Source organism: Bidens hawaiensis, unplaced genomic scaffold, assembly GCF_021521415.1.
Source record: "Bidens hawaiensis isolate Kalapana, Puna unplaced genomic scaffold, B.hawaiensis_p1.1 tig00029269_1, whole genome shotgun sequence".
Classification (NCBI taxonomy): Eukaryota; Viridiplantae; Streptophyta; class Magnoliopsida; order Asterales; family Asteraceae; genus Bidens; species Bidens hawaiensis.
In genome coordinates this window covers 147033-160431 of record NW_027494819.1, presented here as the reverse complement: position 1 = coordinate 160431, position 13399 = coordinate 147033, and the positions used below count along the sequence as shown (strand labels likewise).

At 35.6% G+C, this 13399-nt stretch overlaps 1 protein-coding gene across 2 annotated transcripts; it reads left to right on the top strand.

Annotated features, from left to right (window-relative positions):
* The first annotated feature begins 8494 nt into the window (after positions 1–8494).
* LOC143578413 (uncharacterized) lies at positions 8495–12483 on the top strand. Of its 2 annotated transcripts, none has more exons than XM_077062005.1 (2): positions 8495–9761; positions 12249–12483. In XM_077062005.1, exon 1 carries the CDS (start codon positions 8501–8503, stop codon positions 9476–9478), a length of 978 nt encoding a protein of 325 aa, XP_076918120.1. In that variant the 5' UTR covers positions 8495–8500; the 3' UTR covers positions 9479–9761; positions 12249–12483. The 2 variants fall into 2 exon arrangements, with proteins under 2 accessions (XP_076918120.1, XP_076918119.1); XM_077062004.1 differs by lacking the exon at positions 12249–12483 and adding an exon at positions 10386–10589.
* Positions 12484–13399: the final 916 nt, after the last annotated feature.

The window sequence follows — 13399 nt, the reverse complement described above, 5'->3', positions numbered from 1 at the left end:
CAACGTGGATGCCAGTCTCTTCAGTTCATGCCATGTGTCCCTCCTCAAGCCAGCTGCCTCAACCTATTTGCCTGCGTGCATACTAAAAGTCAGCTACGCTGAGTGAGTTCTAGTTAATCAATTAACATACATTACATTCATATTCTCACCCATACACATCCGAAGATACGTATTCATATCTTACTTACTATTACTTCCTTCATGCATACATACCTACATACTTTCTTTCATAAAACCCTATGGTATACCATAAGCTATTCTACATTAAACATCACAGATATTGTAAGGGTCTGGTCCCTAACATCACAGATATTATAATGGTCCCTTCTGCCTCGAATAACCATATAACCAAACCTGTCTCGTCAACCATCCATACATTTATCATACGTGCATACCTTACCTGTCTTATGTATATAATATATATATATACATGCTCATTCATACAATCATCATATAGTAATAACATTCAATACATAGTCATATGCGTATCATACACTTATCAATTAAGTAAATGTATTAACTATCACATAGGAGTATGCACACAGCCCTGAAAGCATAACAGATAAAGGGACTAGAACTCACTTGAAGCCGATTTCTCTCACCGTTAACGGTAATGCCCTTCCTTAGTTGTGCACGGCTAACTGTGCAACACATTACAAGTGTCAATTATCTATTACTACTATCTCATACATCTGCATTAAAGAAACCCTCAACTAACGAGGTCCGGGGGCAGCGCCCCTGGTAGCAGGGACTAGGGGCGGCAACCCCTAGTAGGGTCCAAGGGACAGAGCCCCTGGCTGGGAAGATAACGGGGTCCAAGGGGCACAGCCCATGGAATTTCGCTTCGCATGGGAAGTTTCGCTTCGCATGGGAAGGTTTCATTTCGCATGGGAAGTTTCGCTTCGCATGGAAAGGTTTCGCTTCGCATGGGAAGGTTTCGCTTCGCATGGCCATTTCGCTTCGCATGGGAAGGTTTCGCTTCACATGGGTTATTTCGCTTTGCATGGGAAGGTTTCGCTTCGCATGGGAAGGTTTCGCTTCACATGGCGTGCGATGCGAAATTCTTGGATTTCGCATGGCATGCGATGCGAAGCTCTTTTCATGCGAAAAAAACCCGTTTTACTTCGTTTTTATCATTTTAAGGCCATTTTCCTCCGAGACTCTTCCTTAGGACCCGATTCTACTCTTTTATGGGTTTTGAGTTGTACCAACCTTGTATACCCGTGTTCTACGAGGTCCGAACATTACCTTTTTGTTCTAAAACACACCCGTGAGGTTAAAACTCACCAAGTTTATGTTTTTCTTACATTTCACAACCCGATCTTTCATTATATCGGCTTGTATGTCGATTCTAACCATAAAACTCGAAGCTTACCTTTTGCTCCGGGTTCGGTTCAGATCTGGACAAACCCAAAGATCTGGACATGTTTCTTAGTGTTTGATGACGTTTACACACGAGGTTCTTCCTTCTTTTGGCTCGGGATTGGATTCGGGTGATATAGAGAAAGTGTGTGTGTTCTTGAGTGTGTGTGATGGTGGAAAGAAATGGAATGGAGGAGAGGTTAGGGTATATATATATAGGGGTCCAAGGGCCCCACCACCCACTCCCTTTTCCAACCAAACCTTATCCAAACATAAACACGTACACAATTAAACTAACGACACACAGTTAATAATAAACTTCTCTTTAATTTATTTATCTCAAAATACGGATGTTACATGTATTGTAATGTAATTTGTATAGGCCAGCGCATAGGTGCCTATGGGACCATATAAGTTATGCGGCGCATAACTTATGGGCCGCATAAACATATGCGCCCTATAGGTTGAAATCCATGTCTATAAATAGTTAGATCTTTTGCACTGGTCAGTAGCTTTTGGAACTTAAGGGGAGAGCTTGTGAGAGAGTTTGAGCTTTGATATTGTCAAAATAAGTTGTAATTGTCCTTTGAAGTTAATGAAATGAGCATTAATGTTTCTTGTGAGTTTTCTACCTCATTGGATTCCGCACTTTGAGGTTAAAACCAACAACACAATATAGATCATACGTACGTACATGTCAGCGACAACCTTTCAGCTACCGTGCGTATGCTCATAGCTATTGCAGCTACTGAGGGATGGCAATTTAATACTCGTCGTTGATGTCGGACGTGTTTCCGTATGCGAGGATGCGTAGCGCCGAAGTACACTTTTGGATGGCGGGAATCCTAAATATCCTCTTGCGTCGCTTTTTTGTTGAAAATATGGATGCTCCCGCTTCAAATCTTCTGCAATTTGCAAAAATAAACGTCTAGACATCCGAAAACGACGCTCAAACTTAGCGTCACCATATCTAGGCGAGTCGTTGAAGTAGTCTTTCATCAAACGATTGTTCGCATCCTTACAGTCTCGAATGATATACAATCGCGTGCGGCGTGACCGAGAACTAGTAGAGCCTGAAGCTATCTTATTTTCTACTGCCCGAAATGCACTCATGACCTCAGCTTCCTCCTCCGTCGTCTCTTTCATGATCTGATCCATGTTCTTCTTGTTCTCAATAAATTGTTCCAACATGAGTATTTGTGGAATCTATTTTGGTAACGAAAGTTGGTGAAAATGGGCTTTGAATGTTGAGTTGGTATATGAAAATGGTTTTGGAGGCTGAGTTGGTATATGGAATGGTGAAAATAGTTGAATTGATTTGGTATTTAAATTAATTTTGTAAATTATTTTTTTTTTAAATTTTGACCGTTCAACAGTCATAAAGAATAAAATAATAATTTTTTTAATGTTTGATGACGACAAATTACATCGCCCCGCCCCCTCTCTTATCGCCGGGGGGGGGGGGGTTCCTCTTGAATATCGCCCAAAATCGCCGGGAATTGCTGCCTAGTACACCCGACCTGATAGGATTATTGTATTGTAAGAGAGATTGTTTTAATTGAGTTTTGATCTAGTTTTCTTGATTAGAATAATACAAGAGGCTTACCCTAGATATTGTGTGTTCGTTTTTGTTTCTATTATCAATTCGTTCTTGACCTTTCTCTTAAATTAATAAATTTGATGTTTTTTTTCCTCAAACGGCTTGCATATGAATATGTTATCCTTCTAAATATATTTTTGTGTGCTTCAGATTCGTATGCTATTTGATTGCATCATTACATGATTAACAAATGACATCATGAACTTAAGTTTGGTGTATTCTTGGTTGTCAGCTTGGAACTTTAGTTGGACATGATTAACGTCTTATTAAAATTAACTTTTTCGCCATTCAGAGATTTTAATTTCTTTTCATGTACACAATTCGTGTACATATATAATGAAACCATAAACTTCAAACCGACTAAACCATATACAGTTGATACAAGGACTGGAATTATCGTACTAAAGATACACTTGTATGCACCATAGAAACTACCACGACCATAGTTAGATGAGCGATATAAAATGTTTAGAATCAGGAATAGGTTAACCAGTAACACACAACAAAATTAAATTTAACCTTAGTTGAGACACTTACCGTCATGTGCGGGCTCTCCCACTAATATAATGTAAACAATATCATGATCAATGCACGCCTTACTTTCTCTCTACAATTTTTTGCATCTAACTTTATTTTCATTTTAAATTACATTTTGCATAGGCGTTTTAGTCCATAAACGATATATTAATATTTGTTCTTCATATAAATAAGCCATAGATAGAAACATAGTCTCACTCATTCATGTATTATTTAATCTTTTGTCCTTATTTTACATTATTATTTGTACATTATGAATCATCATTATTATTTTTTAACTTTCTACTACTATACTTTTAACCTTTTACAAATTATACAAACCATTTTTCATATTTAACCCCAATAGTTTTTCAGTATCAACTTTGATCTCCTATACGCATCTTTTATAAATTTTCTATTTAACGCGTCGGTCTGAATTTTTCAAACTAATATGCCGCTACACGCGTATATGGTTCAACGTTTTTACGTCTATTTTCTGTTTAACAGGTCTATCACAGCGTGTGGATCCTAAGTCAGTTGACTTAGTTATTCTTTTCTATGTTTTACGTTTTGGTCTAATTTTTGCATGTTGATAGGCGACTACCAGTGTGCGTGGTTCAACATTTGTACGCCTATTTTTCATTCAGGTCTCTTAGTAATTTATAAAAGTTCCTGGCATGAGTGTTAATAGTTGAATCAATTAAACCTTTTAAGCTTTTACACCCGGTCGCAGCACGAGGGAGTTAATACTTATTTAAAAATTTAAAGAACCAAAAAGACCAAGTTGCAAACAGAAATGACCAAACTGCAAGACTTTACCTGTAAATACTACTGAAAACAAGGATCAAATAGTCAAATACACTATACTTAAGTGAGTAAATAACAATATTCGAACCATTATAAACAAACCAACTAACCCTAGCTCTTTCATTTCATTCTCATTCGCCGATGGTTTCAACATCATGGCCGTATCCTCCAAGCCCTAGATCTGATCCGATGTGTATTCTTTTTTTCTTTTTGCAGCTTCAGGTAAATACGACGTCGTTTTCTATTAGATCTTTATATTTCTTTTTCTTTTTGCTATAATTTATTTGTTAGTAAATATAATATTTGTTTCAGTTGCTCTGGATATGAGATTGCGGATCACAGAATATTTGAGAGGGAATTTGAAGATCACCAGCAGCTTCTTTATTGGTTATTAAATTATGTTTTTTTATATAATTTATTGGCAGATTATTAGTACAAGTTACGGAGAATTAGAGATGTTGATTCTGGTATGACATGATATTAGAGCTTTTTATGTCACGGTGTGTGAGTATTTGTTTATAACAAAGGATTATGAAGGTAGTTTAGTCCACAAACAACACCAATGTGTATCTTGAGGTATTGGATCACATGAGACTAGGGCGTCCGAAGATTCGTGTTGTGCGTGTCCCACGTGAGAGCCCAATGGCTCTAGATAACCATTTGTGTTGTATGTGGGCTGACTTACCCTCATAATCCTTTGTTGTAGAACAGATAATCATATGCCATGATATAAAAAGCTCTGATGCTATGTTGTATAAGAAGTTAAGGGTGGATGTTACTGTTGATAAAATTACACATGTTTGAAGGCTGTAATTGTAATGCAAAAATCTATGGTGTCCTTGTTTTGTAATGGAATATATGTGTATTTTGTTGATGCATTAACATCTTGACTCATGAATGAGTAGAAAATTTGTAATTAGTTGTATGCTTATTGTCTTAAAGCTTAACAAATTAAATGTATATTAGGATTAGTGTTTGAGGGTCATTGCTTATCAGGTTGATTGTTTGGGCAGCTGATTTGGCATAATATGGCCCAAGTTGATTGCTCGGATTTGTTGATAATATGCCCTGTGCGCGTGTAACTTTACATGTATGTCAGACGATGGATCCAATTTTTGCGAAATGATTGTTGGTTTGTCATGACTTCCTTGGCTTGTTGCCCTTGGCCTCGCTAACAGCTTAAAAAATAACCAACTTGGAACATTGTTTTGTTCCACCAACATTTGATTAAAAGGCAGGAACAGGTAGAAGTTGTAAAATAGGTTTTGGGAGGAGGTGATTAAAATTTTTGAACCTTTGGGTTGAAGATTCACAACTAAACTTAAAAGTGTGCTAGGTAGGCATAAAAGCTTGGCGGAACAGGGTAAAAGCTCATAAGCAGTGGAGAGGCATTCGGAGATTGGCAAAAATTAGAGAATCTTGAAATCTTGGGTGGCCTCACAGAATAGGAACTCGAGCTATGAGTTGACTTAAAATCCAAGCTAGTCGACTAGAACAAACCAGTTGCCAGATCTACCACAACGGGTCATTAGATGGGCAACTGAAGGAGACTAGAATTCCAGCGTTCTTTCATCAAAATAAACAGGATTAATGGTTTGTTCAATAATGTGTGGGTGACCTAACCAAATGAACCTAAAATCAATAGTTTTAACATTTATTTAGCTAGATATGACGGCTAAATCAGACAGTCAACTGTATAAAGAGTAAAGTGTTATTTTTCCGTCATGGAGGTTTGATCACTTTCGCGAGTTTCATCCAAAAACTTTACTTTTTGTATATGAACCATTGAGATTTAACAATTCTTGCCAATTTCGTTCAAACCATTAACTCCATCCCATTTGTTAATGTTAAATGAGGTGTAATTACTAAACTACCTTCAATACTAAACTACAAATTAAATAGAAGCAAATAATTACTAATCTTAAACCCCTTTTTTTATTTTTTAGTCATCTTCAACAACTTGAAACCCTAGGATTGACAAATCACTAACCACCATCACACCATGGAACCACCATGACTGGCCATAGCAACACACTCCCATTTCCACCACCCACCTCTACATTCACATAACACGATTAGCGGATCCTGAAAACTCCAGCGTCCCTACACCAAACAGCCGCCACAGTTACTATTCATCCTCCAAATGCGGTGAAACACGCTTCTTCAACATACAAGAACACCGCAAAACACACGCGGGGAAGGTTTTGAGGCACACTTTTGTTTGAGTCTACAAGTTTTCGATTCAGTCAAGGGTTTAAATGGCGGCGAATGGTGGTGGTGGTTGCCGGTGTCGGAAGCAGGAGAAAACGGTAGGTGGTAATTTTGCCGGAGATGGTCATGGACTAGTAAAACAGATCTGCTTGAACTTCCGTGGCTAAATTTTATATTTATGAATAAATAAATATAATATAATATGATCCAGTAAATAGATATATAAAACAATAAAATTTAAAAAATAAGAAAAATGACGGAAATGCCCATGACTTAACGACAGAAATAAACAGAGTTAATAATTTGGACCAAATTGGCAAGAATTATGAAACCTTAATGGTCCAAAAAAAAAATTATATGGAACTGACAAAAATGACTAAACCTTAAGGATGAAATGACATTTTACTCCTCTAAAAAAGTTAAAACACGAAATGAAAATTAATTGAACTCAAATTAAAATCCAAATTTCTATCATTCAAAGCTGTCGATGATCTTAAATTGTCAGCCGTTGAAACCCCCTTTGTTAATTGCTTCAAATCTCCTCTTGAAATTCTCTTTACGACTCACCAATTTTATGGCCCAACGTCCAACCCATCGAAAATAAAAGGCTGCAAGATTTTGATTTCGATAGTTTTAATCTGTGTACATAACCGGTTTTTGGCTCAAAGTGGTTTAGGTTCTAAACCGGTCTGGTTTGGTCGAACGCTAGTCAAAATAGGTTTGAGCTAAACCGGTTTGGTTAAAAATCGGTGATTTAGTAACTTTGGAAAAAAAATTGTTGGAGGCAAGATTTTTTTTTCCTTTTCCAAATTGGGTTCAAGTCTTTCATATTAAAGAAATTTATTGTTAGAAAAATGCATATATTAATTTTTTCATGGCCCATCTTCATTTGTTGAATTTGTTGTTACGTCAACAGAAGTCCTGAAAACAACTAGGAAGAAATATATATTTTTGTTAAATTTTTTTCTTCAATCCACTTTTGACAAGAAATATGATTTAAAGTTTTAAATTTGAATTGGGGATCGTTAGTATTTCTTCATCTCATATTTAACTGTTTAAAGTTATATTATTCTTTTATCTAATAGAATTCAATGTGTATATTTGATGAGGTTTGAATAAATGGGCTCGTAACTTGCAGGATACAAAATGGGCTTGGAGGCTTGGATGAGCTGGGCTTGTAGCAACTTGCAGATGGGCTCGTAGCAGGTCCAAGTTGTAGCTGATATCAGGAATTCAGTTTATATAAAATGAGTCTCAGATAGTTTACATCTTTTTTTTATCACACACAAACTCTCTCTCATAATATCGGTAGAAAGAAATAGTTGTAAGGTCTAGGGTTTGGTTCTGGTTGTATTGATCTAAGAAATGTTGCTCGTTAGACTTCTGGTGTTAATGTATATATTGTTGATCTGTAGAGATTTCTTTGGTTGCAATCTTCCGCTGTGTAAGATTATTGATTCAGATTAATAAGAGTTAGATTTCTGATTATCATCTTTTGACATGGTATCAGAGCAATCAGTGCTCTGATTCCTGGGATCTCACTTTTCGTTTGGGTCTAATTGCAAGGATTTAGGGTATCCAGTTGAAACCCTAAAATTTGGGTGTTTTTCCTTAAGGCGATGTGGAGACTTATTCGCTGTTATTCTTGACGATTGAAGGGATTTCTTTGCTTCTTGGTTAACGCATATCTTCTTTCATAGATCTATAACCCTAAATGAAGGTTATAGATCTTACTCTTGGAAGGAACACCCTAACTTGGGCGCCCCTTGGTGAGTTCGTTCCTTTCTTTACGCTTTTTTTTGTCACATACGTTAATTACTTTGGCATTTTTTGGCTGGTTAGGATGTCCAACAAGTGGATAACAAGGATAGACATGCCCTGTTCTTTGTGTTGCATTCTTTACGTGTTGCATATTGTTTGTTTTATTTTGGGTAATCTGCTTGTAAGATTGTTAATATGGGTGATGCTTCAAGATCTATTACTTTGATTAGCAAATAGTGGGATATGTGTAATTCCATTTTGCTTACATGGATTTTAAATTCTGTATCTGAAGAGTTGTATCTTGGTCAAGTTTATTCCAAATTTGCTTCTAAAGTTTGGAAACAATTAAAAGAGGCGTATGATAAAGTTGATAGGTCATTTGTGTTTACAATATATCAAAAAATTAATATGGTTTCACAAAATTACATGCATGTGTTTGAATACTATCATAAGTTGAATACTATGTGGAAACAACTTGATCAAATTCTTCAGTTACCTGCTTGTACTTGTAATGCTTCAAAGAAATTTAATGATTTCAATCTTATGATTAAACTAATGCAATTTTTAATGGGTCTTGATAGTAGTTATCAGTCTGTTAGAACAAACTTGTTAACTAGAGAGGAACTTCCAACTGTTAAGGAAGCATTCTCTATAATCTCTAGAGAAGAGTCACATAGACAATTTAGTAATAGTAATAATAATAATAATCAAAAACGTCAATCCCAAAATGTGGGATTTGTTTCAAAATCTAACTATAATTTCGACAATAAAAAGGGTACCACTAGAACACAAAATCAAAATGTGAAATGTTCCTATTGTAACAAGATTGGACATAATATTGATAAATGCTTTAAGATAGTTGGTTATAATAGTTGGATGAAGCCTAGAAATGAGCAAGGAAAAAGGGTAAGTGGTAATAATAATAATTCTATGTCTGATAATGTTGCTTCTGCTAGTAATCCCTCTATTAGTGGTCTTTCTTCTAAGCAAATTCTTAGGTTGCTAAGTCTCCTATATGAAAAGGCGGGTGAAAATCATCAAAGTTGTAATGTGTCAGGTAATGTATCCCCTTGGTTTGGTTCTATAAGTTTTAGTAAACCTCAGTTTTGTTTTGCTAGTTCTAGTGATATTAACAATATGACTGGGTGGGTGGTTTACTCAGGGCAAACCAACATATGGTTATGTCCGAAAAAACTTAATAAATCAAGTGGACGTCAATGATCTTAATATAAGAGTTAGACACCCTAATGGCATTAGTGCTATGGTAACTAAAATTGGAAACATTAAACTAAGTGATAGAGTTACCTTATGTGATGTTTTTGTTGTTCCTGCTTATAATGTGAATCTTATCTCTGTTCATAAACTTGCTAAAGATAGTATATTGACTGAGTCGTTTGATGAATTTAAATGTTACATTCATGATTCACTAACAAAGAGTGTCCTAGTGACTGGTAATCACATTGATGGTCTATACATGTGTGGTGAAGCTAGTTTGAATGACAAGGTGTGTTTTAGTAGTTATAGTACTGATAATTTGTGGCATGCTAGGCTAGGACATCCATCTGATATTCTCTTAGGTGCTTTATAAAAGTTAATTAAAAATAAAAATGTAGATTCACTTGTTCTTTGTGATGTTTGTCACAAAGCAATGCAGCACAAGGAATCATTTCCCTTTAAGTGATCATAAGTCAAAGGAATTAGGTGAGTTGCTACACCTTGATGTTTGGGGTCCCTATAGTATTCTAAGCAGAGAGGAGCATAGATACTTTCTTATTGTTGTAAATGATTATACAAGGGCTGTGTGGGCCTATCTTATGAAATATAAAGATGTGGTTTTTGATAATATAAAAAATCTTGTAATGATGATTAAAACTTAGTTTAATAAAATTGTAAAAATTTTGAGAAGTGATAATGAGATAGAATTTGTAAATAAAAAAATGAACTTATATTGTCTTGAAAAAGGTATTGTTCATAAAACCGCATTTGTCTATACTCCTCAACAAAATAGCATTGTTGAAAGAAAGCATGGATACTTATTAAATGTTGCTAGGGCTTTAGTTTTTCATGGAGGGATTCCTCTTTGGCTTTGGTCAGAATGTGTCCTAACTGTTGCTTATTTGATTAACAGGATTCCATCTTTTATTCTAAATGGTAGGTCTCCTTATGAGTTGGTGTATGGGTTTAAACCAGTCTTGAGTCATTTAAGAATGTTTGGTTTTCTATGTTTTAGCACAATTTTAAATAATACAAATAAATTTTCAAGTCATGCTAAAAATGTGTTTTTCTTGGGTACTCAAATCAAAAGAAAGGATACAAATTATGGAGTTTAGATACAAAATAATTATTTTTTTCTAGAGATGTGAAATTTTACGAATGTATATTTCCTTTTGTTGACATCAATGTTTTAAAAGAAGTTGACACTATTAACTTAGATGTTAACAACTTAAATTGTTTTGATTTGTTTGATCAACCTGAAGCCAAATATTCTAATGACCATGACAACCCAAATGATGAGTTTATTACTAATCCAAATGGACAAGAAACCTTTACCCGTCGGTCTCAGCAGTCTAGAAGTGGTTCTATTGCTATTGAGGGCAGGGCAGGGCAGGGCAGGGCAGATGCCATGAATCAGCAGCCCTACAGTATAAGGTCAGATTCTAGCAGGGTTGGGGATGTAGGCAGAGGTAATGTAGATCGAAATAATGATCATGCTTCTGAGGGAATAGAAGCTGAAATTGAAACCTCTACACCAATAGTTTTAAAAAGATCTACTAGAAATATTAGTTTTCCTAAAACATTAAAAGATTTTGTTATAGAAGGCAAGATTAGGTATGGTCTTGAAAAGGTTGTGAATTATTCTAATTTGTCTATATCAAATATGTGTTTCACTTCTTTATTAGACAAAAGTTTTGAGCCAAAGACTTATTCAGAGGCTGCAACTGATTCAAACTGGGTTGCAGCCATGAATAATGTCATTGAGGCTTTAAATAGAAATAATACATGGGATTTAGTTGAGTTACCACCCAATAGGAAAACTAAAGGGTGCAAATGGGTCTTTAAAATTAAATATAAATCGAATGGAGAAGTTGAAAGCCTCAAAGCTAGGTTAGTAGCTAAAGATTTTAACCAAAATGAAGGTGTTGACTTCTTTTAAACATTTTCTCCTGTAGTTAAAATGGTAACAGTTAGATTTGTGTTGACTATTGCTGTTAAAAATGATTAGTCTATTTTTCAACTTGCTATTAATAATGCATTCTTGTAAGGTGATTTACATGAGGATGTGTATATGTCATTACCTAGAGGTTATTTCTCCAAAGGAGAAACTAGAGTTTGCAAACTAAATAAATCCTTATATGGCTTGAAACAAGCTCCTAGGATGTGGAATGAAAAATTGGTAAATGCCCTGTTTAATTTAGGATTTGTACAGAGTCAATATGATCATTCCATGTTTATAAAGTCAAGTAATTCTGTGTTTATAGTGTTACTTGTATATGTAGATGATATAGTAATAACAGGAAGTTGTAATAAAGAAATTATGAAAGTCAAAGACTTTCTTAAAACTAAATTTTTAATAAAAGATCTTGGTGATCTTAAATATTTTCTTGGTATTGAAGTTCTTAAAACTAATAAAGGAACATGCTTATCACAAAGGAAGTATTGTCTAGATCTTCTAGCTGAGTATGGCATGACAGGATGCAAACCAGTTAGCAGTCCTTTAGAACAACACTTTCTGATAACTAATAAATGCAAAAAGGATAATGTTGTCATATCTAATGTTTCCGGGTATCAAAAACTTGTGGGCAAACTTATCTATTTAGCTCATACTAGACCAAATATTGCGTATGTTGTGCATTATCTAAGTCAATATATGCATAAGCCAACTAATTCTCATTTAAGAATTGAATCAAGAGTTTTGAAGTATTTGAAAGGTGCTCCTGGTAAAGAAAGGTTGTTTACAAAAGTGAATCTTTTGATCTAACCTCCTATTTAGATTCGGATTGGGCAAAATGTTTGGAGACTAGAAAATCTGATACCGGATATTGTGTGTTCTTAAGAAGTTGTTTAGTTGCATGGAAAAGCAAAAAGCAGTTAACCATTTCAAGGTCTTCTGCTGAGTCAGAATATCAAGCAATGTGTGCTGCAACATCATAAGTTATGTGGCTAATCAATCTTTTGTCTGAACTACAAATAAAGGTTAGTACTCCCGTTAATCTGTTTTGTGATAATTTGGCTGCATTATCTATTGCAGCTATCCAACCCTGTTTTCCATGAAAGAACAAAGCATTTTGAATTGGATTTGATTTTCCTTATGGATAGATTTGCAAAAGGAACAATTAAAACTATAGGAATAAAATTTGGAAATCAGGTTGTTGATGTATTTACAAAAGGTTTATTAATAAATCAACATTTTGAACTTTGTAACAAGTTGGGTATATTTGATGTGTTTAGTCAACGAATTGTGAGGGGGGGGGGGGTTGAAAGTTATATTATTTTTTATCTAATACAATTCAATGTGTTTTTTAATGAGATTTGAGTAAATGAGATAGTAACTTGCTAGACACAAAATGAGCTTGGAGGCTTTGGGTGTTGGGTTTCAGTGGTGATCAATCAAAAATTTATTATCAAACCCGATTCAATAATATGTCGAATATTAATTAATCCAATTAATCGATATATATGCAGTGGAATAAAACGAGTAATCATCACCGAAACTAAACCCGATAGAATCCGGTTACAAAACCATATGAGCATAGTAATATAAACAACCCATCAAATATAATTATTATAAACCAATTATATTTAAGTTTACCTCGGTTAATAAATAACCGGTCGAGACACCGAGAGTTAACGAGCAACGCTAGGTGACAAACGAGACCCGACGGTGGCGATGCACTACACAGCAACAGCGGCGGGAAACTGTAGCGGTGGCAGCGGAGCAGCGGCGGCGGCGGCTGAACAGTAGCTGCGGGAGCAGTGGCGAAGCAACCACGGTGGTTTGGGGTCACGGGACAGCGGCAGCACAGGAGAGTGGTCGGCGATGGTTTAGACCTCACGGATAGCAGCGACGACGACGATGGAGGTCGGCGGCGGTGGTGGTGTGGAATCTTGGAAGGGACGATTGCTTAAGGTGGCTAGGGTTAG

Excerpts from the sequence above, each read along its gene's own strand:
- LOC143578413 (XM_077062005.1), top strand. The coding sequence starts at position 8,501 with ATGTGTAATTCCATTTTGCTTACATGGATTTTAAATTCTGTATCTGAA.